The sequence below is a fragment of the Trachurus japonicus genome, chromosome 18 (assembly GCF_045865225.1).
Source record: "Trachurus japonicus isolate A0001 chromosome 18, Traja_1.0".
Classification (NCBI taxonomy): domain Eukaryota; kingdom Metazoa; phylum Chordata; class Actinopteri; order Carangiformes; family Carangidae; genus Trachurus; species Trachurus japonicus.
Window position 1 is genome coordinate 20,130,100 of NC_140924.1, and position 27,310 is coordinate 20,157,409.

General features: G+C 45.1%; 1 protein-coding gene across 6 annotated transcripts in view; it reads left to right on the forward strand.

Moving 5' to 3' along the window:
* The window catches only part of pcdh7b (protocadherin 7b), a 112,365-nt gene that overhangs the window by 45,021 nt on the left and 40,034 nt on the right, over nt 1-27,310 (forward strand). For 2 of the 6 annotated variants that reach the window (XM_085760545.1, XM_085760548.1), the window contains exon 2: nt 6,323-6,518. The exons of 2 other annotated variants lie outside the window; for them this stretch is intronic. In XM_085760545.1, coding sequence (XP_085616671.1) covers nt 6,323-6,518 — 196 coding nt within the window. Of the gene's footprint in view, nt 1-6,322; nt 6,543-27,310 lie in introns of all 6 variants that reach the window. 2 more of the 6 variants (XM_085760544.1, XM_085760547.1) reach the window with 1 other exon arrangement.

A 27,310-nucleotide genomic window follows, 5' to 3' on the forward strand; every position in this document is an offset into this window, starting at 1 on the left:
TCCGCCACTTGAAGAGCAATTAAAAGTTTAGCCCAGACTTTAAGAAAGTAACCATGTGTGATCCCCCACCCCCCCTTTCTGTTTTTTACTCTTCCTGCGGGGTCTGTCTCTTCGGCTGTGCACATGGGGAGCATGCTAATGGGAAAGTGCTAGCTGTGGCACTCTTCCAAAGGCATTCCAAACACACTGGGAAAAAAAGGGAAAGACAAAAGGGGGATGTGGTTGGAAGAAGCAGAAGGAGTTTAGGATGGATGGATGGATGGATGATACTCTTCCCTTTATCCCTCATCATCACTTTCCCTCCCTCTTCCTTTCTTCCACTCTCCAACTTTGGCGTTTTTGTTTTTACCACTTCAATTCCCACTTCCCTCTTCTCAATCCAAAGTGGTTCCCAAAGCGCCAGCTCTGAGATTTCCGAATTTATCCCCATAGAGTTCCTTCGAAGGACCTCTAGTGCCCGGCAACGACTTATTTATTTGTTGTGTTTTTTTGTATGTGTGTATGGCACAACCTCAACTACAGAATAGTCAGCGGCATCGGGGAGTTCATGTTTTGGGTTTCCTGCTGTCTTTTTGGATTTGTTAAATGGTCTTCCTTCTTATTGGAGCACATATATTTATACAGCCATTTCTCCCGCCAAAAAGAGCGCAATAAAGGGTCAATAAAGACTCGTGAGAACGCCGGTAGACAAGCGCTGAAGGACATTCAATTGATTGGTGTGCTGTCAGATCGTAAAACGGCCACATGGTAAAATAAAAGGATGAAAAAAAAAGGAAAAGGAAATACTATCACGGTTTTAAAGATCGACAAGAGAGTGCTAATAGCATCATCAACTCTTAACAAGGCTGCGCGCTGTGTTGCCCGTAACGTCTGCACCTCCTGTAATAAAAGTATTTTTAAAAGGTGTTTAAAAATGTTATTATCAGGCTTTGTGCCCATGTGGATTGTATGACCTCGCAGCTCTCTTGACATAATTTCAAACGAGAGAGACAGGCATTGAAAAATCTTATCAATCTAATACATCTGGCCCCGTCCGTTATTGTGTGCACAGCGAGGGTGAGGAACTGGCAGCTGGATACCTTCGAAAAGGATGTATAAAAAACATGTTTTTTTCTAACTCAACAGACTAGAACAACGGAATACAAAAAAAAAGACTTTGCATCTTTGTTGGCTTTAAAGATAACGTTAGAAAAATATTGGTGTTGAACTTGCGAGAGCCTCTTTTATCTCGGCTATGTTTTTGTTTCTTTTCTCCTGGAGTCTTGGGTGTTCTTTGGAAATGTTACCCCAGTTTTTTTTTTTCCTCTTTTTGTTCTGGGGAAAGAGTGACCTGGGAGGAATGCGTGCAGAGGAGTGAAGTTTGAAGAAGAAGAAGTGAAGAGGAGCGCTGGAGCTTGACAGGGCCAAAGCTATCAGTCAAGGCTGGAGAACATGATACCTGAGACTCTGCAGGCGGTTGAGCTAACAAAGCTGCAGCGGCTACTCCGCCAGCATTCCCACAACTGACTCAGGACTGATCCAAAACCTTTTTTTTTTTCTTTTTTTTTTGGTCCACCTATGACACCATCCACCAGCCATTTATTTAGCTTCTTTGTATTTGACGACCGAGTCCTCTTGGCATCAGCGTTCTTATATTCTTAGATCCGCCTGGAAGTGCGAGCGAGCGGCACCCAAACAGAACCTGAATCCACCTGGATCGGTTTCCGATTGATTTACCGTCAGACATTCACCTCGAGGGCATTTGTCTCGTTTACCGCTTTAACATCTCATGATCGCTTTAATTTAGGGCGCTGGAATTACACCAGCGCTTCACCTGCATTGGGAAACATGTAACCCATGATTGGATTAAGCGAATTCCAGTATGTTGTTTGGTGTACCGTGGGTATTTGGCACTTTTGCGTACATCTCGGGTGGCGTATCAACAGGTCATTGTCTGGTTGCCCCATTAAAAATGAAACGTGCCGTCTTAATTACAGACTGGCACTTTTTGGCAATCATGGTTATATCATGTGTCACCCCCACCCCCTCCTTCCCTCACTCTCTCCCCCCTCCTGTTCCATTGGCCTCCTTATCTTCCTCTGCATCTCACTTACTCATACCTACCTTCTCCGTATCCCTCCATCTTTCTCGGTTGACTGCAATAAGACACTGGTCCTGCAGTTTGCGTTTGCTCCCCCATGCCCCAAGTCCGGCCCAGCCCCAATTACTTCCTGTGGTTCATGGTAGTGGGTCACTGCCATCCGCCAAAAGGTATTTACAGCTGAAATTACACACACACTGTGTTTTCCAACCAGACCCACCTCCACGCTAACATTATCCTTCCAGAGGCTCTGGCAGAGGTGGGCTTAATTATAACTCCAGACATCCCATAGAGAACGGGTTCAAAAAGTCCTCTCAATGCATGAGGAGAAGCAATAGAGCATGAACACAGCCACCACTGTGTTTTTCTGTACAATATGGGCCCATAAGGGAGGCTGATTGGAGATCTGATGAGAGCGCGGACATTAAAGCTACTGTATAGCCTTAAGAAATGTGTCTCGACTGTGTTCATAACTGGTGTCATTAATCAGAGCAACTCAAGCAAAAAAAAAAAAAAAAAAAAGGCAGAGCGCTCCACTTCTAAACAACGTGTTACCCGCTCAAGGTTTGCTGGTAGATAAAAGGCAGAAAAAAAATATGAATAAGGCTCAAACAGAGTGCTCCTGACAGCAGCTCCGCGTTTAGTTCGAGCGAGGAGGAAATGAAAATCAAATCCAAGAGGTCACACTTTATTGACAATGAGTGGCACGGTCCTGTTTTCATTGGCCACCGGCTCGACGCTGAGTCAGGCAAGCCCATGTGTTTTCCCTTTAGCGTCCAGGTCCAGGAAATAGGCCGGGCCGAGCTTCTTTTTTTTTTTTTGTTGCTTCGGCCAGAGCTCCGCAATAAACCCCCTTGGCTTGTTTTTTGCGTTGTTCACTTTTCGGGATGACGGATTTGCTCAATCACCCGTAGCTGTCACAGCTGGTTTTCCATCACATGCAAACACCACCAAATCCCCCCACCACCTCAAAGGAGGCCCCTCATTGCTGTCAGGATCCCGTAAAGGAGGTGTGGGAGGGTGGGGTCCAGGTCCCAGCATCTGGTAAAGATAAACTTTAAGTAGTGCTAACTTGTAATGAAATCCATACATTTTGGGGAAAAAAAAAAAAAAAAAGTTTGGCTACAACTCATTGCCAGGGCACATGGAGTTTAGCCGTGTACTGATGCATGCTTCGAACAGCGCGAGTGGAATAATTTGATGAGGTTAACATTTTTTCGTCTTGTGTTGGGAATCCAAGGCTATAAAAATCATCCATCACATCACAGACTGTCACGAAACTAAGCTGAAAGTGATTTTTCTTCTTTCTTTTTTTCCCCACCGTAATGGAGCTCTCCTTTGAAATGAAATGACACGGGGGGGTCATGTCATCACGTGCCGGGGTTGTCAGGCTCGGTCACTGTGCTGAATTGATTGGCAGCGGAGGTCGGGAGGTCGGGGTGCGAGGTAGAAAGGGGCCAGCATCAAAGGCCATGTACTCGGTCAAGCTCAACAAACTCACCGGGTCTGATAACTGCCGGTATCTGGCGAGGATTGGGGGGAGGAAGGGGGTCGACTCTGAGCCGGACTGACAACTTTCATTGTAACAGCCATAGTGTAAAAATCAGCCTAGCCATCACTCATGCGTTAAAGTACCTTCAAGGCAGCGGTACCTCTCAACCACCCCAATCGTCAGCTCTGATTCTATGTGTGTGTGTGTGTGTGTATGGTGGATCATTTTGTTAATTTCTCCCTGTGGTTTGGCCATGTGACAAAACCCCCCAAATCGTCTTCCCTATGAATACTTGAGAGGAAGAGACAGAGAGAGAAAAAAAAGAAGATTGGTAGTGACAACCACAAAGCCATATGTAATTTCACATGGCACGTTGGACAATTCCCTTTTCCTCCCCAGCTACGACTTGTCACACACACACACACACACACACACACACAAATAGGAGGGAAATATGACTAAAAAAGAATCACTTTTTATTTTATTCATTTATTTAAAAGACACAGAATGAAGGGAGCGAAGGTCGCTGTGCAGACGGTGCTTGCTGCAGATTCTAATCCAAAGCCTCCGGCGATCTCTGCATGAACTCCATTTCTGGTCTGCAAACAAATTAGCTCCCCTCCCCCTCATCCTCCCCCCCTCTCTTCTTCTATCTCGCTCTCCCTCCAGTAAAAATAAGGGGAAATTCAGGTGAATAAAATCCATTTGTTCATTTAACTTTTTTTTTTCTTCCCCTTCCCCGTCAGCTTTCTTTTCTTCTCTTTCCCAAACTCAATTTTCCCTCTGTGCGCGCTCGCTTGCTCGGGTGTTTCTTTTTCTTTGCGGCGGTTCTCGCCAGCAATTCATTAGGCAACAGTTGTTTAATCTGTATCATTAGAACAACCGTGTTTCCCAAGGAGCATGGCAGTCCACTAAATCCGATCCAGACAAAGTACTTTTTGTCTTTTCGACTGCACGCAAGCTGTGGCGGCTTGTTAACGCGCACCTCACATCGAACAAGTGAGAAGGAACAAACAAACAAAAACATGAAAGGATCTATTTAAAAAAAAACCCAAAAAAACATGGTTTAATATCTTAACATCTTCTCAAGTGTTATTACACTTATAGAGAGCAGTGCTCCTTCTGGGTCCTGATTTTAATTATGCAACAAATGTTTGACTATCCAAGTGAAATTTGCATGAATATTTATACCAATTCATTTGTTGAGTGTTGATTGTAATTACATGGAAACATGATTTATTGCCAAGATTGCTGTGTTAGCCAGCCAGCCAGAGAAAGAGAACCAGGAGGAAATATATAAATAAATGCTAATTTTTTCCCCCCACTCAGACACGCAAATACACACACACAGCAAAAAAAAAAAAAAAGCCTTTTTTTTTCAGTCTTCTCCCAGTGGCTTGTGGGAAATTTCATTATCAAAAAGAGAATCTTCCCCAGTGCACGTCTGGAATAGGTTTAGACGTGATCACTCAGTGTTTTAGGATAGAAAAATAACAGAGGTTCACCTTTCTGAGGTGACCTGTCAACACTTCCTCAGTGCGTGAATGTTTGTGTGTGTGTGTGTGTGTGTGTGTGTTAGTGCTTGTTTTCTGAGGATGTACAGTCGCACAAAAACCTGTGAACGCCATAAGGGGTCGGGGATGATGTTTTGACGTCTGCATAAACAAAACGACAGGTTTGAGTTATGACAACAGATGTAGAAAATTAAAAAGATGCGAGTCACCAATCACGGAAAGTCGAGAACCGATTTTACTTCATCAGGTGAGACAACTGGGAAATAAATGGAGGGAAGAGGGAGGGAGGGAAGGAAGGAGAGAGTAATGGGCCTCAGTGCTGTTTAATATTCTAATGATGGACGAGGAAAGAAGGAGAGAGGGAAGAAGAGGAGGAAGAGGAAAAGAGGCGACCGCGCAACAGAGGCGAAGCTCTGACTGTGTTTGTATCTAATTAATGAATGGCATTAGCCATTTGTTATGCCATTTATTCTGGTAATGACCAAGCCTGGTCTTTCATTCCTCCTCTCATGCTCATTCTCCCCTCTATCATCCCCCCTGCACCCCCCCCCTCCACCCCGCACCGCTATTACCTTTTGTACGACACACAGACAGGGATTGAGAGATGTAGAGAGAGAGGAGAGGAGAGGAAACGGAGTGACACAGCGAGAAAGAAAAGAGGCCTCGGCTTTTAATGACATGCTCTGTTACTGCTTAACGCGGGACACTGTTCAATAATGTGTTGGAGCAGGCTACACATATTGACGGTGTGAGCAAGCGCGGGTGTGTGTGTGTGTGTGTGTTTGTGTGTGCGCGCACATACCCGAGCCTGTTTGTAAGTGCTCGTCTTTGCTCTGTGGCGCCAAAACCTGACCTCCTGCAGAGCCCCAGTGCTTGTTCACCTTGTCCTTTTCCTTTTAGTGGGCAAATAAACAAGTGGTGATAAATGTCTTTTGTTGGCTGTTGTGATAGAGCAGTTGAGTTTATGTGTCTTATTTTGGCGGGGTCAGGAAGGTGACATCACAGCTACCTTGGGGTTTTTTTTAAGTGTGCCCCCTAAGTTGTGTCCTTTAAATCTAGCTAGCACACTTTAACGCCTCCTTACCCCCTTTTTTTCTAACCTATTTGTCTACTATCTTGACCCGAATCCCTTCTCCAGAGGACCCAACCCCCCTGATAATTAAAGAAACAAGTAAAGAAAGTCAAGTAAAGCAGTCCCTTTTATAGTGACCCCCGGCCGTTTGGTTTCTCTTGTAGCCGTTTCGCCGAGTGACCTTCTCGGTGGTGAGCCAGCCCCAGGACCCTCACCAGCAGGGATCGCTGCAGAGCTGCTACGACAGCGGCCTGGACGAGTCGGAGACGCCCAGCAGCAAGAGTTCGTCGGGCCCCCGGCTGGGCGCCCTACCCCTGCCAGAGGACAGCTACGAGAGGACAACGCCGGATGGCAGTGTCGGTGAGGCAGAGCACATGGAAAATGGTAGGGGCAAACACTGAAAAGGAGATTAAGAAAAAAACAAACAAACAAAAAAAAAACGCTAAAATACAGGAAAACACACACGCACATAACTGCCTAGAGAACATTTACCTACAGTAGCAACCCCCCTGGTGGTAGATACAAGCCTCACTGACATGCAGAAACAGAAACGTGAGGTTATCTCTCCTCTCTTGTTAGCGCTTCTGTTTCTTTGTTGTTTTTATTTTTTTGCGTGACATCTTCTGGCGTTGGTTAGATCTATATGCAGCGTTGTCAGGTGTGGCAGCGGCTGGAGGTGTTACAACTCTTATTAAAGCTTAAACCTCTTCACCAATGTACATCATGTGAAGACAAGGTGTGGGGTTTATTACGAAGCCTACGGCTCTGAGTTTGTATGATCAAAGGCGCTGCATGTAACGTATTGTTTTTAGTTCAACACCTTTTATTCTCCTGCCGCCAGTTTGGACTCCTCCCGTTGAGTTTCATTTGACTTCAGCTTGACCGGGGATAGATTTCCTATAAGATCTCTATACTTCCTCTTCTATTCTTTGAGATGGTGGTGAATTAAACTCGACTTGAACAGTGTAGGATCTATACAGATAACTGGCGCTCGCTGATTTGCGATGTGCGGTTTGGCTCGAGGCCCTTACGAAGGAGCTCGTGTTGTTCCAATTGGGAGGTAGAGTTGATGTTCTGTAGGTTGAAATGTGAAGAAACAGCAGCGTTAGAAGGAGTGAGTGGGTGCAATGGGAAAGAAAATAAATAAGAAAATGAATAAAAGACTATTGTAAGAGCAGTCCCTCGGTACAGTAGTGCAATCCTCCCTTGCAGAACCTTCTCACAGCTAGTTTCCTACCATGGCTAAAATATGTGTGTGTGAGTGTGTGTGTGTTTAGTTGGGTGTGCAGTGAGAGATGGGGGTAATGGTCCCATTCATAGTCTCGGAGTCTGAGGCGATGCTTAACAAGGAGGAGCTGTCTTGAGAGTGCTAAGCCTAAGTGCAGAGGCTTTCCCGTCGCAGCTTAGGATAAAGATATTCAAATGGCTTAAAGATTCACATCCTCCTTTTTTCTTTTATTTTTTTTTTTAACTTTTTTTTTTAGATAGAGTTGTTTTATAGATGATGTCTTAACTTGTTATCACATCAGCGTAGTCACAAGGTGAAGCCTGGACATAAAGCGTTAACGGTTAATGCGACGACTCTGTGCAAAGCCCGGACAGATGTCCACATCAAATGGGCAGTTACACAGGTGTCCGCCATGACCTTGTTCAAATTCTGACATTAATGCAGATTAAAAGGGGATTTGGCGTGAGAAGATAGGGCTACCTGGTGGATATTTAAAATGCGCGGATTGAAAAGGTACCAGTTCGCCGGCCAAAAATTAAGGCCCCGGTTTAAAAGGCTCGTTTCAATTCGCTATCGCTTTCAACACTGACCAGACAACCCAGCTAAATCCAAACTGTGATCAGCCTGTCAAACAAGTCCACCTCGGAAACAGCATAGATTGCGAAACGAATGAACACAGAAATGGAATACTGAATACCTAAGAAAAAAGAAGGAAAAATAGAAAAAGGAAGAAAAAAGCTCATGTATCATAAGTTTGAAATGTTTTACAATTACAACACTGACCGCAAAATGTATGCTAATGTAATCCCGGCCTCAGCTCAGTGCGCGTATGTTGTTAATTCTCTCTTTTCCACGCTCTCAGAGTGCTATCGCAAAAGTATACTGGAGTTTTAGAGGAGATTTGTTGGAAGGAACAGAGTCAAGGTCAATTCATGAATCAGTCTCCATCCAAGAGAAACAACATGCTCGGCTGCTGCTCGCTATCTTTAGTGAGATCAGCTGAACTATTGTGAGTGTGTGTTTGTGTGTGTGTGTGTGTGTGGAAAGGCAGCTGTACCAGTGAGATTGGGAGCGAGTGAGCGCATGCGAATGCGGTCCTTGTTTTTTGTTCAACATATTGTTTTTAATCTCAAATCTCCCACATCTCACATCTTTTTTTTTGCGGCGCGTTTATAACAGCTCTCCAAGTACTTGCAGTTTGCACTCGGGAGGCTATGAGGTGATATGATCTGGATTTAGGTGGGCACCAGGGTGGCCTTGTTGTCTGAGAGACTGTAATTGGTCTAGATCCTGCGATTCAACCCCCTAGAAATATCTGTAAATTCTCTGTCGAACTGTCCTGGAGGAAGATGCTGAGTCCCCCTCCCTACAGCTCGCTCACTTATATACAAGGTCACTCTGGATGAGGGCATCAGCTTAAATGCCGGTGTGTAAAAGTAAATGCAATCATCTAAGGTTAGGGCAAATATTGGCAAACTGCTCTGGCCTCCAGAGGGAGGCTAACTACGGTCATTAGCGCTCCCCCACTTGTTGTAGCCCGAGCGTAGACACAAACGCTGCGTTTGGCTCTGTATTTCAAAGCCTGGTCTCTTGGAGGAAATCAGAGAGTTATGAGGAAAGAGGGAGAACAAAAAAAAAAGAAAGGAAGAAAAAAAAAAGTTAGCAGATGGCTCGCTGTGGCGCTTAGTGCTGGCGTGGGCATCATTAGCGACAGGTAATTGCAGACACTTAGGTGCGTGATGCGACAATGATTCCTGGTGAGGTTTTTTTTTTTCTTTAAATCCTCTCTTGTCCTGTGGAAGACCAGAAGGAAGTAAGGAAAGGAGGGAGGGATAACAAAATTGGGTTAGGGTTAGGCAAAGCCCATGATCGTACGCCTTATGATCCTATTTTCAGTTCATAACTTTTGATAGGAATGTGTTATAGACTTGAAACCAAGTTTGTAACCCCCTCTCTTTAATTTTTTTTCATTCTGCACTATTATTTCTTCTTTTTTTCTCTTCTCACAGCTCTGACTTGCTCATTGTCAATCGATGTTCGCACAATGTGCAGGAACAATCGTCCTCCACTGCAGCTGCTCGTCTGTCTCGCACACATGAATGCACGCACGCAAGAACTCCCTCTGCCCCCTCGCATACGCACGCACGCACACACACACGCAGGCATCCGTACTAACAACGACCCAGACAGACATCACACAGACACAGACACACACACACACACACAAACCTGTGTTTTTCCCTTCTCTACCTCCCGCTCCTCATCTCTTCTTTCCCTTCCACCCTGCACAGATGTGCTGAGGGACCGTGTTCTCTCTTCCTTCATCCCCCTTCATCAAGGTCAGGTTTCAAACTTTATTATTTGCTATTGGTTGACTTCTTTCCGCGGGGAGTGTCAAAACAAGAAGAAGAAAAAGAGAGAGAGAAAAAAAACCAACTTCTCTATCCAAGACATATTCCTCCAGAACCAAGTCAGAACAGGGAGTGTTTGGGGTCACCACGGGAATATCAACACATTCTTGACCCATTACACACTGCACACACTAACAGAAAAGACTCCTCTGTAGTTTCATCTTTATAGACCTGGTTTCAGTAAACTGAGCCCATGAGAATCCATTACAAATTTTGCCAAAATACCTTTTTTAAAAAGAAGAAATATATAAATTTTAACCCTAATTCTTCAACAGCACCTAGCTCCATGTATTGCTCGGATATGGCACTTTCGATGAAGTCTTGTTTTTTTTGATGCACAGCTGGGCCCCTCACTTATTCATAAGCTTACCCCAGTGCTCATCAGATATTCATAAACGCTGAGTGTTTGGAGTCAAACACCCGATTAAGGCCGTTATGGATGGCAAAGAGCTCTTCCAGATGTACAGTGTTATCGGTGGGTCAAAGACTCGTGCTCCATTATTGATCTCTCGCATCGCCGGGGGGGGTCGGCGGGTGGGAGTGGGGGAGTGGCGGCGGCCGGTGGATTTTTTCAATTTTTTGCCATGTTAGTTCAAGTGCACCTCAGAAATAACACGCTTCCGTGTTTGCCCTTTCATCATGAGCGAGGTGTCTGTCGGTGTTTCCATGCGAAACCTCCGCGCGAATCACAACAGCTCGCGGCGCTGAAGATGTAATATCATTGTTCGGTGCAATCGGTGCAACTGCACGGTGTAACTGTGCTCACTGCTGTAGGTCATGATGTCAAGGATTTATTCTATTTGATCCATAGCGTGAATCATTATATTGTTGTTGTTCTTTTTAAATAGAAAAATGCTAATATATACCTATAACCTTTTTACTTAGGCTTCACCTGCCTGTATTCAACCCTGAACTAATGCGGTACAGTGCTGGCCTGCCAGTGGCTATATACTAAACATATTGAAGTAGTTAACATATGAGGACATGGGTGTCTTGATATTATATGGAGTTTAGTCACTTTTAGAAAGAAAAACTTAACAGCCAAAGGGTCTACTTGTGCTGTAAGATGGGGATACATTAGTTTATTCAACTTGTTATTTCCCACTACATCACTGAGGGTATCTCACAGAGGCTGACGCCTGAACCTGCTCATGCAGACTGCAAAGACAGATGAACAGTGCAAATTTATTGTAGCCTCTAAGAGAGTAATAGCACGTCCTACTGGCTGCTAACGTTAGCATGCCTCCCACGTTTCTGTGCTTTTGGCTGCCAGACAACCCCCCACCCCCCTCCAGCACACAAACAAACACACAGACACACACACATACCACACAACACAACAGAGTCTATCTCTCTCCTGTCTCCTCTCCTGCTGAGAAATCTTGGGGTAACCACCGTTGGATTACAAACATCATCATTTAGTGTTGGCTGGCCGGCTCAATAGAGTAGGACAGACAAGTGGCACATCACAGCAGTTATCAGTCAGCCAGTCAGTCACCGGTAGAGACACTGCGAACGCGGAAACTGCCTCAAAGTACAAAGAAACATTGGACGGATCAAAGTGTGACTATTTTACACATAGAAATCTTGTGTTAGTCAAATAAAAAAGACACTTAGCCATCTTTCACTCACTCACACAGAGACACACACTCTTCATTCAGCACAATGAGGCACTGCATCATTTTCCAGCCTTGTGAAGCACCTCACTAGATCACTTCATTGTTGTTGTTTCTCTCCATTTCCGAAGCTTTGCCCGTTGGAACGCTGCTTAGCCTGCTTAATAATGTGCACGTGTGTATGTGTGCGCGCGTATGCGTGCGGTGTGTTTGTGTGTAACTCTGTTCATTAGGCAAGCCCAATTGTACGGCCAGATGGCAAAGCGAGTTTGTTTAATTAAAACCATTCATATTTCAAGAGCGGAGCGGCAGCAGCGCTGGTCTTAGGTCTGATTTCCCCCAACTTGGTGGAGAGATGGGAGCTTGTGTGTGTGTGTGTTTGTGTATTGTGCCCATCACCACCCGGCAGAGAGTGGTTTAGTGAAAAATCACCCAGCGGAAGGCACTCGTGCTATCAATCAGCATGTTACACATGCTTTTCTCCCTCTCGTCTTCCCCAAGGTCACAGCGCATGTGTGAGCGAGAGTTAAAAACACTACAACATTTATTAGGAAATTGAAATCAGGAGAGAATTGAAATAAATAATAATCAGTAGCATCTAAAAAGTGCATAAAGTTTTTGGATGTGTGTGCGTTTTTTTGCGGTGGGGGTCTGTAGTCAGCCTTGGCTGCCATACACTTCCATCCGTCCCTTCTTTACCCCCTTTTTCGCACCCCTTTTTCTTTTCATGACATCCTCAGGCAAAGCGACAGAAAGAAACAAGAGGGCCTGGTGAGATGATGTGAGAGGAAGCACTGAGGGGAAGGTAAAGGGAGGGAGGCATGGCGAGGCAGGATTAAATGAGTATACACTGCATGGGAGCAGAGTAGAGGATCGAAGGATGGGAGTTTTGGAAAGAGACCAGGAGATAGAGAGAAAATTAATGATAATAACACAAAAAGCAAAACAGGAGAGAGGGAGAGAATGAGAAACAGAGGGGTAAAGTGAGCGGGGGGAGGGTGTGGGGGTTATATGCATGGAGAAGTTGCCAGTAGGGAGTGTCGGGGCTTGACAGAGGGATGATTGATCACTGCTCAGCCAGAGCGGGCAGGTATTCAAATCATACCCCAGTGTCACATCCACCGGAGAGACAGAGAGGCTGTCTTCCTCTCTCTCCACATGGGCACACATGAACTGTAAAGCCCACCCAGTGCAGTCCTAACTCCTGTAACACACACTACACTGACTGAATTAAAACTGAGGGGAAACCTAATGGGAAATAGACAGGCCCAGAGAGAAATTTATGCTTCCTGTTGAAGGGTCAGTTCATCCAACTCACCCCAAGTTGTGTGATAACTTGGGGTGAGTTGGATGAACTGATCCTTTAGCAGGATAGTTAAAGGATATTGGTAACTTAGCATACAGAGTGGGCTGGTTTAATGTGTCTGGGTGTGTCTAGGTCATCCTCAATACATAATTACTTTTCAATATTTAGAATCAAAATTATTGTCCCATAAAATGGTAAATGGCTTGTTCTGCTGATTCTACGGTGGCCCTGAGAGCTCAACATGCTGCAACTTGCAAGTGCGTTGTACACTCAGAAAATGTCTGCATAAATTTGACACCGCAAAAATGAAGAGCATCACGCTAGAAAGTGACAGATCTGGTTGTTTGTGTGGTTTATTGTAACCTCAATATCGCATGATTCAGATATTATTGCTGATGTTATCTTCACGTGGTTGCAGCCAGATCTGTATATTTTCTATACTTTCATTTCATTCAATAATGATCAAATTTCTAAGCTGATAGAAAACAAGACAAGGGAGGAGAAAGAAATATTAAAATCATCTAAGAAATAATGCAGAGGAAGGGAGGGAGAGACACTTGTTCCAAACTAATATTAAACTCAGTAGAATGTAAGTTCTAGAGGAAACTGCCAGAAATAAACAAGGACTGATATATGTATGTGGTGTGCAGACACACAAACACACACACACACACACACTGTGGAAAGTCAGAGTGTAGATAATGGAATTGTTGCTGTGGTGTTTTGTGTAGCTGGAGGCGCATTGACACCCACTCCTGACAGAGATTAAAAAAGCCATTCAGCTGGCTTACACGGCGAAGCATCGCTCTGCCATGACGGCCATTTGGTTCTGAGAGAGAAAAAAAGTGCACTCGCTTTATTTTGTGTTGCGTATGTACTGTACAGAATATCAGCCATTCTTACACCGAAGAAAAGCCAGTAAATAAAGGTGCTCGCCTCGCAATAATAGCCCCCCCCCCCCCCATTCAAGTACGACGGCCATATTTGTTTCCGAGGGGCAAAGTCGTAACATACATGTGTGAATTTTCTCTTCAAAAATGCCTCTCTGTTGTGTTTCTGCATTGTTTTTTTCTGCAGTTTGGATGCACAGTTGATAAAGCGCGAAGCAGCACTTGCTGCAGGGAGGGGGAGAAAGGAAGCAGAATGGCTTTTCGTGGCACTGCAGATACATGACTGTATTTTCAATGAGGGGCCTATAGTCATACGCGCCGCCATGTGCATTTCGTGCCTTTTTAGGTGCAATGAAGCGGCGACTAGCAATTTGGCTTGTCTCCAAACGGCACGGGCATTCGTTATGCTCAGAATAAAAATCACCTTTTTTTTTTACGACAGCTGTTAATATGGAAGGCAACCTACTGCTGTTTGTTTGTTGTGGTTGCCATTTCATCATATCTTTATTTTTTTTTGTTGTTGCTTCCCACACCTTTCTCACGATATAATCATTACTTGGCTGGGGAATGTGTGTCAGGTGTATCTTTTCGAGGGAGGGAGGGGGGGATGGCGGTCTTCAATGAAGACAATTAAACACCTCCAAGGCACTCAGCCAAAGCCGCCCGCCCTCAGCTCCCTCCTTCCCTTCCCTCCGAGGGCATTCTGTTTTCTGCTTGTTTTCCCTCCTCCTAGTCCCTCTTGCGGCCGCTCCCGCTCTTCATCCCTTTCTCTTTGTAACTTTCCTCTCTTTTGTCACACCGTGCATGATCGAAGTAGACGATGGGGCGAACAGGTTGCGCGTAGGGAGAGGAATTACACTCGCCGGTGCACGCTGGAACATCAGGTGTGTAGCACTGGGACGCAGTGGGTGCCATGTCTATCCCAGTGTGAGGTCTGCTACAGCATGGGGAGGGGCCGGCTGCAAAGGGATGCCAGTGATCGTAACTTGCTGACTGCTTGTGTTTATTTATTTATTTGTATATTTCCTGATCCCTGAATGTGGGAGAAGACCACTGCGAGGGACAAGTATCTGTGTGTGTGTGTGTGTATCTGTATGTGCATATGTTTCGGGATGCCAGCTTCACACCAGGAGCATATCTGAGAGGAACACTGAGAAAGCTGAAGAATGAAGGCATTCTTTCTTTTTCTGTTTTTTCCCCCCCTCTTTTTTCTCACTTCAATGAATTTGTTGCAAATGCGCAAACAAACAGAATCCGGAGAAGAAGAGGGAGGAAAAAAAAAAAAACACAAACACATTCAGGTGTTCACACATTCTGTAGGCTGACACCAAGCTGGGGCCGCTCATGCATTCATTCATGTGTTGGCCAAACATACCATACTTTATGTGCAAACACCATCTTCCCACTACCACCAGCTCCTCGTCCTCTCTCACAGTTAAAGCACATACACAAATCCATGCATAACAACTCCACTCCACGGAGCACATTCTTTCCCCCTACCGAAAAAAAAAAAACTGCCGGCAATTTGATTTTGCGCGCAAGGAATGCCGTGCTGATTATAAAACACATCGCATTTATGTGATTGCGGACCGTTTCCGTGAAAATGGCGAGCGCGTTTTAGCCAAACCCAACTAAAAAACAACTGGAACCAGATGTAACCTGTTTTCAGCCAATACACATAATGTGACTTCATCTCAGTGAGGGTTTGCCAAAGTTGGTAAGAGATATCCTCATGTTTGTGTAAGTGTGTGTATGTGTATTTGTGTGTGTGTGTGAGCCTCAGATTGAAAATGAGCAGTGACACTCATTTTGACCTTTAAGGTGGGAATTGCAAATTGTGTGCATTTTACAAGGCTGTGTTGACGCACACATGATGTAGCTCCCTCTCTGTTTATCCTACACAGTATGTATGTGTGGCATTTGGCCTGCCAGCAGATTAACCTTTTGACATTTCCAATGCTTCACATTGACCGCCCACAACTTTGTCCCAAACACAGACTCAAACTCGTGAAAAGCACACACACACACACACACACACAAAAAACAACAACCTTGTACAAACTTGTTTCTGTGGCTTTTTTTTTTCTTTTCTCCCGCCACCCATTCACCCACATGTGCCTATTTCCAGAACAGCTTGCTGAGCCACACATCTCCAGCAGGCATGGCTGTACACTGGCATTTCTTCTGGGAAGGGATTTTGCCAGCAGCGGCGGCTGCAACCACTAATTGATACCAATTAGGTCGTATTATTTAGGAATTTGACATCATGTTCGTCTTTAATCAGGACGGTTTGATGACTCAGAGACGCAGCTAAATGCTGTGAAACTGTCAAAACACGAGGCAGACAATGGCTTGCCTGCTGCAGGCATTACGCGGAAACCTAATGATAATCAGTGTGCTGCGTGGGCTAAGTGTGTGTGTGTGTGGTGGGGGGTGTGTGTATGTGTATGTTATCTTAAGGTTACGTATGAACTATTCCCACAGTTGGAGCTGTGTAACCCAACAGGGTCAAAGTCACTGGCCCTGTAGCAATCCCTATTAGCTTTAATATCAATAACAACACCGAAGATATTAATACATGTATCCATGGGGTCAGTGGTAATGCTACATTCTGACCTCTCATTTAGCTTTTATACAAGCACATTAACACACAGCGGTACACACAGCAATATAATTCTAAGCAGATGAGGAACATCTAAAATGTCAATTCATGTATTCATCAGCCAGTTATTCTATCGACCTATTAATCAATTAATTCTCACAATTAAGAGGCTCGGATATTTGTCTTTTTCACCTAATTACCATTTTCTACCTAAGTTGTGCAAATGATCCATAGATGACTTGTACAAGAATGAGTCATTAGCATTACACATGATTATGTCATTCTGTGCTTTCAATCGTTTGTTAACTGTTAAGTGTTTATACACCAATTACAGATGCTTCATTGGAGAATGTCCAAGATTACGTTTTATTATAAAACATTGAGTATCAATAAACTGCTTATAAATACTGTATAGGTGAGTTTAGGTTTTATGGGAAAGAGGTTCTGTACTGAAGAGAATGTGGATCAATAGTTACAACTGAGGAAAATGTGTACATTGTACAGTATATATGAGAGTGTCCACATGCCTACGAATGCGTATATATCCAAGCAGAGATGCATCACACGCTCTCACTGGTGCAACAAGAGTACCGCGGCCCACCAGAACTTATTTTTACTCCTTCCTCTACCCCTCTCTCCCTCTCTCTCGTCCCTCCCCTCCCTCGCTCCTTCGCCTTATAAAAATAGATGAAAGCGTGTAACAATGGAAGAAGGGGGATTATCCTCCCCGCTCTCTCTCTTTCTCCCTCCTCACTCCCCCTATCTCGCCTTTCTCTCTTTGAGGACACAGTTAATGTGTCTCATATGGAGGGAGGAAGCAGAGGGGGGAAAGAGTGAAATGAAAAGCTAACATGCTTTATAGTAAGGTGGGGGGACTGTCTGTCTTGGCCTGTGGCTGAGCCGAGTTGGAGGCCGCGCAAGTGACCTTTGACAGCGGGGATGCTGGAGGGTTTTATAACAAACACACACACCTCGGAACAGAACGACACATACATAAGGCTTTAACACACATGCAAGCACTCACAAAAACCTCCATGTACAGCTGTATGTATGCTTGCACACATGTGTGCACACTCCATCCCATTCACCTGGAGGGACAATATCCTCCTAAGTTCCTCTAGCTAAGGAATTTCATTACTTTCGTTCTTCTTATTTCCTCTTAGCTGGACTTTTTCAAAGGACTCTGCTCACGGACACAATTACTAAGGGTCATACAGTATGCATTCATAGAAAAAAAGAAAAATCTCTTGTGTGATAGCAGATGTGTGATATGTATTTTTTTTCTCACACAAAAGAAAGAAGGATGCTCATTACTTTTCCTTACCGTGAACAACCTATGTGGTTCCTTCACAATTGAACAGAAGGAAGATTTTTTTTGTCTGTGTTAAGAATGACTTAATGCATTTCCTGAGATACTTACAGTACTTTTTTTTTTTTTTTTTTTTACAAAAGGTTTGTCCACTTAGTCCATCGAACTGGTTTCCCTGGTGACTGTGAGGCAAGAAATCCTCATAATGGTCGGCATTAGCGCCATACATGTTTTATGAAGGCCGAGAGCTCACCCTACTTACGACAAACACTCGCTGAGCCAGTCGTGCACCCGTGAAATCGGCGCGCTACTTGCGTCTGTTGTCTGGTGCTTTAAGAGGAGGAAATTGTGTATACGTACATGTGTGTGCGTGCGCTGCTAATATTTGCACTCTCGCTGCTTCTCTCTCGTGAGTGTGGAGCTGCTTGCTTATGCATTGTTGACCCATTTAAGGGCTGTAGCGTTTTTTCGCCATTGTGCTGTCTCTTTCAGCTCACAATGTGAACAGTTTATTCTCACATGTGTAACACCTACGTAAAGCAACACAGAGAAATAACTCTTTTTGTGAAAAACAAGAAAATACCCTTTTGTTTCTCTTTCTTCCTCCCTCATAAATGCATCATCCTCCTTGTTCATTCTTTTTTTCCCCTCCTCCTTTTTCCCCATCTAGGAGGAATAAGTTGTAGAAATGACGTCAGGGTAGGCAACACGTTTGCGTAGTGACATTTTTTTTCTTTTTGTGTGTCCATGCACCATTTCCCTGCTCACAGCTGGTTTGATTATACATTGACACCCAGTAAGTGAAATACCGCCTCGATTTGAGCCCTCGACTTGATAAATTTCACCCGATTTTCTGTACAACATCACACGCCACGCTCCCTCCCTTCTGTGTTGTTTGTAATTTTGGTGCACCTGGTTGGGAAGGCAAAGGGAAGTGCGCATCCAAACACACACCACATTCCACCCTCCCTCCCTCCAGGTGTGTGTTAGTTTTTTATTTATTTCCTTTACCTCAAGGGTCACAAAACAAGAAAGGAAAAAAAAAAGAAAACAAGAATCCTCCTCTCCTTTTGTGCTCCGCTCACTATGGCAGCTGTCTTTTCAAGCCCCGTTAAAACGGAGCGGCAATCACCTCACAAAGCTGCAGCTCAGCCATGCACGAGCTGTGATGACTGCCGCCCTATAAGAACAACTTCCTGTGAGGGATGAGGAAAGCCAAAAGTGGCAGTCAAAAGCCTCCCATTTAAACCACAACAGAAAATCACCCGAGAGCCAAAACACATCAGCGGACACAATCAGGGTGAGGTAACTTGACACTGAATCCAAACAATGGAGGTAAATGCAGTGGGGATTTGATGAGGGGGAAAAGCCAGGTGAGTTGTTTTTCTTTCCCCTGGGCTTTTAACAAAAAAAAGAAAGAAGAAAAAAAAGGATAAACCCCTTTTGAACACATGCAGTAGGGGCACACCTGTGTCTGTGCGTTTGCAGCCAAGTGTGTGACTCTTTGTGTGCTTCCTGCTCTTTTGTTTGCGGTCCCGCCCGCAGACTAATGGCTACCTGGAAGGCTAAAACAATAGCATTTATCTTGTCTGAAGCTCAAACTAACCCTCAGGCAATCACTTTAACAGAGGTTGTGGAACTAGTCACAGTAAGTGCCTCCACAGGGCACAGGACTGGACTTGAGAGCGAGAGAAAACTTAACTAATGAGCAATGGACAACAGAGCATTGAGGAGTTGTTTAAAAGGGAGCTTTCTTTTTTTTTTTTTGGTCACGCATCCTCCTTATTCTTATTCTCTGCTCTTTGATTCTTTATGTTAGCTTTTTTTTGTCACAGCATCAAGCAACCCTTCAACTTTTATCAGCCATGAGGAGAAAGAGAGAGAGAGAGAAAGGGAGCAGGAAGAGACTGAAATAATGACAAAAGACACCCCCTGCATGCGCCCCCGCCACCGATGGGCTGACAAAACAGAGCATCCTAATCCAGATGATGTGCCGGCAAATCCACTCACAATGGCCTATAAACACAACATACACACACACACACACAAGCACGCACACAAAAATACATATTTGCAGGACCAGATTTAAACACATGTTAAAATGAAAAAAAAAAATCTCTATCTCTTCAAATGAATGCCCTGAGATCAGCCTTTGGCAGCCTAGGTAAACATTGTGTTGCCTATAACTTAGTGAGAGTGGATGGGTTTGTGTGTTTGTTGGAGGGGTGCTACTGGGAAGAGGCTTACCTCTGGCAAAGAGTCTGTATACATAAGCAGGAAGGAATCCTTTGTGCTGCAGGTTTGCAATGCTGCATGGGAAATGGAGAAAGGGAAAAAAAAAAAAAGCTGTTGTGTTTGGTTCATATATTGTCGCTATGGGTTATAAAGGGTTTCTAGTTCCCAACGAGCTGCTATATCATTGGCTGCTCGTACTGTGCATGATGTAGAGTTGCACTGTTTACCCTGCCTCCTACATACAACGTACGGCACAGATTTGAGAATCTTCTAGAAGTGACAGATTGGGTTCACGCACTGCACAGGGAAACAAGTTACAGTCATTATCCAGTTCTTGCGGATATATCATGAACTTTGTGGTGGTTGTCTCATGCCAAGACTGCCACACATATGCACAAACGCCCACGACTGCCTGGGTGTGGTGAATTTAAAGAAACTAATTTGCTACACACCTCACATTAGCATTAGCAGCTGCATACTTAGTAGTCTAAGAGAAGTATTGTGAGCTCAGTATCAAGTTTTATTCTTTTGATTCATTTCCAACATTGGAAATTAACACCCATCTTTATCATACCTTTCCTTCTACTGGAATTAGCATGCTAACCAGCTAGCCCTAGGCTGTTTTACTGATGGCAATTGCTAATCTGCCCTGGAATTTGTTGCCATAACCTTAAAGACAATGAAAGGTGAAGCTCTTGTCAAGCAACAATCATCACCACCCACAGGAAACCATGTTCAGTGGCAGAGAAAATTGACCCTTAAGTCCCTTTAAGGATTTCACAAAGAAGTTAGCATAGCAGGCCTGTCCTTGTTTGATTTTAATTTGTTGATGATCAAGGTGCACTGTGGGCAATGTAAGTCCCAGGCACTGCTAGAAAAAATACACTATTCCTGTTTGCCAACTCCCAAACATGTCAAGAATGTAATAGGCCTAAGCGAAAGTCAAACTTTTAGAGGACTCGAGTCTACAAGTTTGATTTTTACTGATGGAAAGGAAGAAAGAGAGAGAGGAGAGAGAGATGAATGATGGTTCCATCACCCCACACATTGTGAATGTGAAGTCACGCCAAGGCGGCATAAATCATCTTAATCCCTGAGCGATTGCAGGCGGAGCAAGGTCATGCACATGCACATATATGCATAAACACACAGCCCTCACCTTGTTGCCAAACTCCCTAAATCACCATTCAAATCACTCATCTTCATTTGGGGGAGAAAAAAAAAGAGCGAGAGAGGCTGTACTCTTTAATAGCTCAGGGGGCTTGAGCTAAATTTAATCTTAATCAAAAACAACCTCAGATTATGAGCTGCAAGAACAGATGGTTTCTGGGTGAAAATTGCATTTTCCAGACATTTCTTGATTGTTTGCGCTTTTCTCCCTCCCTCCTTGGTGTTATTATTATTATTACTACCCCTGCTTTTGCTGATTTCATTTCGGACTTATACGCATTATCTGGGCTTAAGACTCGCTGACCATTCCCCCCCCTCCCAAAAAAATGCTCCCATCAGGACCTTTTCATTAGCGTCAAAGTCTTAATCCACCTCAGCACATACATGCAGTAATCCTCCTCTCCTCTTGAAAAGACCAAAGCTGTCAACACTCGTGTTCTTCGGCTGAACCCGGTCCGAGGACAAAGCAATTTGTTTCTGAAGCGTCAGAGGAGGGGGGGAAAGGTGGTGGAAGAGAAGGGAGGAGGGGAGGGGGAGTCGGCTGCAGAGAGGTGAAAGTGTTTACGGTGTATCGGGTGTATAAACAGATTTTTGCAGGGAAGACTGTGGTTCTGGGCTTTGACGGAGCGCCTGCGAGCCAAAGACTTTATCCTCTGGCAAAAAGGTGATGGTGGAAGAGGAGAGGATGGAGCGAGAGACAGACAGAGAGCGAATGTGGGAGTGTGGAGACGCGATTGTATTCTGTTCAAGGTTTTACGCAACCAGAGCAGCAGACTCTTCCCTTTTCTTGTGATTAATTGTGCATGTGTGTGTGTCTGTGTGTGTGTAGCCCTGCACTCAGCCAGGAGATTGTGTCAGTTTAATCTGAAGTGCTGATGATGTGAATAGGGCAAAAAATAATGAGGAAAAAAAAAAAAAAAAGAATGCACAGTTAAGATCCGGAGAGCACTTCCCCTAATGAAATGCAATGACACATTTCCATGCACGCACACACACACTTGCATGGACGCATACACACTTTAAATGAAGCCGCCTTGCTCTCCGGAGCTGCTGCAGTACAAATACTACAATACTACACATATCAGCTGTGTTTTATTGCTCAATTGTGTTCCTCATGTGTTGTGCGTATGAAAGCTATTGCAAAAAAAAAAAAAAAAAAGCAGGACCAGACAACACCAGAACATGTTTGTGTTGGAAACCAGACAGTGTGGTTCATTGAAGACAGGAAGTTAATTGTGTTGTGTCTGGTTGCCGAAATAGGCCAAAAACATGCAAAGTTTCCCACTTCTTCCTGCATGAAATCACTTGTTTATGTTGTAGCGAAAATGAGGCCACAGACTAATGTGTTCCCCTGGAAAAAAAGAAGAAAAAAAGAAAAGGATCGGCAGCAGGAATGCAAGAATAAACTGCAACGAGCTGATTCAAATCAGGCAAAAGGCAAATGTTCACAACCCACTCAGTGACACCAGGGTTTTGATTTCGGAGTGTGATGTGCGTGTCTGTGTCTGTGTCTGCGCGTGTGTGTGTGTGTCTATGCGTGTGCGGACTGTAAAAGTCCAGTGGACAGGGCTCTCTTTACTCACCCTGACAGGCAGAGAGCTGTAAAAAATTGCACCATATTTCCTCTCAAGTCTCTTCTGATACCGAGAAGCAATGTTTTCACAGCTGCCTCACTTTTTCTTTCCTCCAGTTTCCCCACTGTGTTGTGTCGAGCCGTACGTGCGGGCGCGTGTTTGTGTTTGCAAACTACCCCCCCCAACCCCTCCTCTTTTTACCCAACGTGAGCAGAAAATGAAAAAAACAAAAACTAGGTGCCAATTGTCTGAGGCGCAGAGAGACGGAGACGAGAGGGTCCCTTCTTTGTTCCACAAACTTCTCCCCCTCCCCTTGTTGTCTCGCATCCATCCCACCACCACCACCACCACCACCACCGCCATTCACCCCCCCCACCCCCCCTTCTCCTCAGACATCTCGTTGTAATCATCTGTTTATGCAAAAGCCTCAGTATGATTTACAGAGTAATCAGCTTGCCACCTCCCCGAGAAATGTTATTGCTGGCATTTTGGGGCTTATTTAATTGAAAATTTGATTCTCGCCACTCGATGGCCGTTCACAGCGTGTGAAACATGGATACAGCCTCCTCTGTATCCAATTAGAAGCCAGTCATCTATGATGACAGCGCTGTGTCGGCAGGGAGGGAGGGAGAGTGTGTGTGTGTGTGTGTGTGTGTTTTTGTGTGTATGTGTGTGTATGTGCAGCTAATAATAGACTAATAACTCTGACTTTGTCTGGTAGTGGTGCTATGTTGTCACGAGATGTTCTGCTGTGTCGGAAAGTTTTTAGCTTATTATTTCAACAGCACTGGGCCTATGTTTCTATGGGTGTGTTTGTATACAGGTGTGATATACGTGTGGATTCACATTTCACATCAACGTCCCCCACCCCCCCATTCCGTCCACGTCTTCCTCTTGTCCTCGTGGAGATAGAGCGAGAACACAGACGGACGGGGGCTGTATGTTTTCAGTGCTTATGTTGCTGGGCAGCAAGTACGAGGAGCGATATCGATCTAGATGCTGCAGACAACCTTGGCTGTCCAAGGGCAGATATTTGTGCTATATACGCGGCTTGACCTAAAGTCATCTCCATGTCGAGCTGAGTAGACAAAAGCTTAGCAGAAAAAAAGTCGTTAATGATGAATTTACCCCCCTCCCTTCTCTGCTGCCTCCACCGCCGGAGAAAACAGACATTACTTTTCTCTGGTCTTGTGTTTTTGCGAGCGAGTTAATTGTGTTTCCCTGTGTGATGGAAGGGAGGGCGGTGGATTTTTTTTTTTTTTTTTTTTGCAGGCGAGGCTGTTGCACCTGCCCGCCGAAGCTGCCACAAATGAAAATCAAAAGGAGTACCCGTAGCTGGAGAGCCCTTCTCTAATAATAGAAGTTAAGGTCTGGGAGCAATGCAGTGTGAGAGGAGATGTTTGCATAAATGGGAAAAAGAGAGAGAGAGAGTGCGTCATAGTTGTGTGTGCAGAGCAGAAAGAGAATGAGAAAAAAGAAGAAAAACATACTCTTTGTCCCACTCTTGTCATATCTACAGTAAATTCTTCCCGCCCACACAAACTACATCCCATTGGCTTAACTGTCACCTATATGAGCAGCAGGGCACAAAGCCACTGAAAGACTGCTGTGAGTCCAAATGCTTATAGGAACCTGAGTGAGTCAATGTCAACCTTTTTTAAACAAGTCTCTAACCTTGGCTGCCACTCTCACAAGCTGGCCTCATTCACCTCGCACAGGCCGAGTGGATTAACACTAAACTGTCACAACTGTGGATGTGGCGTATAGGAATACCAAAGGCTACATCTCTACGGCAGCTTGTGCTGTATAAGTCACACTGTGGTGATTTTCTAATTCAAAAAGTGAAAACTGGATTAACTAAACTCAATTTAAAAAAATCTATTTAATCTCCCTCCTTTTGTTGTTGTTGTTGTTCTTCTCTGCAGCTTAGTAACTGACTGACTCATAATGAGCAGCTCATGCGCTCTCCACCCATTTATGTATCCCTCATCCACACTGAGCGTGTTCTTCTGCTGCTGTCGGCGTCGAAGGAAGACGCCATCTACTGTAAATAGCAGCGATCGGCGTCCTGTCATTGGCGCTTTATGACAGAAAAAAACAGGAAAAATACAGGTGGGACGTGTTTGAACTGAGTCGCACCTTAAAATGTGGGTCATTGGCAATGCGTTAGAAAAGCAAACCAAAAAAAGAAGGAAAAAAAAGACACTTTAAATGATAACTTTGAGTGTGAGTCTGGTAATTGTGGTTGATTAGAGGGTAAAGAAGCCCGAGGCAGGGGATGAGTAATGCCACTACTGTATGGCTGGAGTGATTTCATGGAGGCCAGCAGCGTGTGCATTTGCTGACAGGGAGATGATATACCGGCCATGGTGAGTGCTGCTTGACAGTAAATGCCTCCCCACCCACTCTGTGTTTACAGTCTTAAATGGATTACGGTCCATGGGCAGCCTCCACGTTAACCTGCCACACACACGTGTGTTGCTCCAGAGTTCACGCCGCAACCTCCTGTGATGGGAAATAGAGGAGCCCATAACTAGCACCCTTCACCAACGCCCCAGCAGTGTGTCGCTAATCACGTTAGCATCGATCATGTGAGCGCCCCGGCTCTGACCTCGGCGTATTGCGTTCGCTTTGGACTTAAGAACTGAGGTGCTGTTGTTGCCCCCCTCCTCCTCCTTCTCACGCAGCACTTAAAAGTGTCAGCACATGAAAAAGAAGCGCTAATATGCGGGAAAAACCACGTCCAAAGCCGCCACTCGCTCACGTTTGACTGCGGAAGGAATTTGCGAGAGCTTACATGTTTTTATCCCGTGTGTCAGCGTGATGTGTGTGTGTGGGCTTGCTGCCGCCGATACCCACCACCACCACCACCACCACCCTCCCCACCCTCCTACTCTCTCTTGTAATACGCTATTATGCATCAGAATTAAGCTCATGCCTCCGAAAATGAAAACACCGGAATTAGCCGTCAAATTGAGAGCCACGCTGAAGACAGTTGGAAAGAATTGGTGGGGATGGGAGGGTGGGGAGGGCAAGCGGGGGAGGGGTGGTTGTGGGAATATCATGAATGTAATGTTTCTTTTCATAAAGTCAGGGATGAGGTCGCCACAAATGATTCCCCTCGACGTAAGTCCGGGAAATGAAGCTTGCTCTTTTCAGCCGGGATAATTAGCTGGGTTGACAGTCGATCCCCATTTGTGACACTGATTTCCCCCCACACACACCACCACCACTCTAGTTTGGGACTATAATCCCTCCTTTGAGGATGTGCAAGTGACAGAAGTTTTTGTGTGTGTGTGTGTGTGTGTGTGTGTGTGTGTGTGTGTGTGTGTGTGTGTCCTTCTAGAATATTCCGGCAATTAGAGAGGCTGCAATAATACCCATCAACTCCTTGTAATTAGCGAGCATTTGAGATGATGCAAGAGAAACTGAGAGCCCTTATGACCTCGACGGGGGCCGAGCAGTAATTTCACTGTGTGTCTCGCTGCGCGTTTGTGTGTCTCTGTGTCTCGGTATACACAAGGGAGTCAAGTTAGGATGAGTAAGCAGTGTCCCCTCAGCCGGAGCACAAAGTGTACCCGTGCCACCCTTCGCCCCGTAAACGGCGGATTCAGCATTAATGCGCAAGCACGCACGCACATTCAAAGAGCATCGTTGCGTGTGTATGTGTATGTGTGTGTGAGCTTGTTACTAAAAGCCGGGGCTGAGGCATAGTGTGTGTGTGTGTGTGTGTGCCTTTGAAAAGTTCTCTTCACGTCTGTTGTTGTTTTCAGCTGCCAACTTGTTGTTGACTGTCTGTGTCCAGCGATGGTTATCACAGCTGATGATGCCCTTCCCTGTCAGGCCATGACCCCCTTACTCCCACTGAATTATCATCTGTCAGAGAGGAGGGAGAGGGAGAGAAAGGGGGGAGGGGAGGGTGAGAAGGGGGTATGGAGGAAGAGGGGACAGAGGGAAAGATTTGGCTGAGTGCCTCCGAGGTGTTTAATTGTCTTCATTGATGACCGCCCCACCTGCTCGCTTGACACGCATTTCCCAGCCAAGGCATGTCAGGCATAAACAAATAACTCATGCACCAACTGCATGGGGGAGATTTATGGGGGGGGCGACCAATGCCTCAGCCCCCCCCCCACCAGAACATCTTAGTTCAATCTGGAAGATAAACTGAGGTTACAGTAACACCGCCACCAACTTCTTCCCCCACATATGCGGAAAAGCTATTGTGGGTTTTTTTCCGCATATTTTAAACCCCCGAGTCGGTGAGAGCAGCCAAAAATATCCCGTTCCCAATCCAATTAAAAGCATCTGGTTTTCCGCAAATGATGGACACATGGAGTAGAATACAGATGAAAAACATTCAGAAACATCATTGTCAGCCCCCGCCCCCCCCTCCAACTGCTCCACATCTCACATGAATTAGAGACTCCTTTGGAATGAATGAATTACTGAGCGTTTGCGGTCATTAAATTATGTAACGCGAGGAGAAAAACGTGACGTCGCGGGGGCCTTCGACCTTGGCCCTCTCTCCCGCTCCATTTTGCCAGCGCGAGAAAAAAAAAGAAAAAATGAAGTCACTTCAAACGATTTAGACAAGCGCTCGTGTCATTAAATTTAATTGCGCAGAGCAGAGAGGTGGAGGGAGGGTGGGGGGGCTGGGAGAGAAGAGGGGGTGGGGGGGTGGGGATAAAAAGAAAAAGAAACGTGAGCTCCAAATATCACCCCATCTCTCTCTCTCTCCCACTTCCCACACTCGCTGCAACCTAGATTTGAACATAAACACATTGCGAAAATTGAAAGTGTGGTGGTGGTGA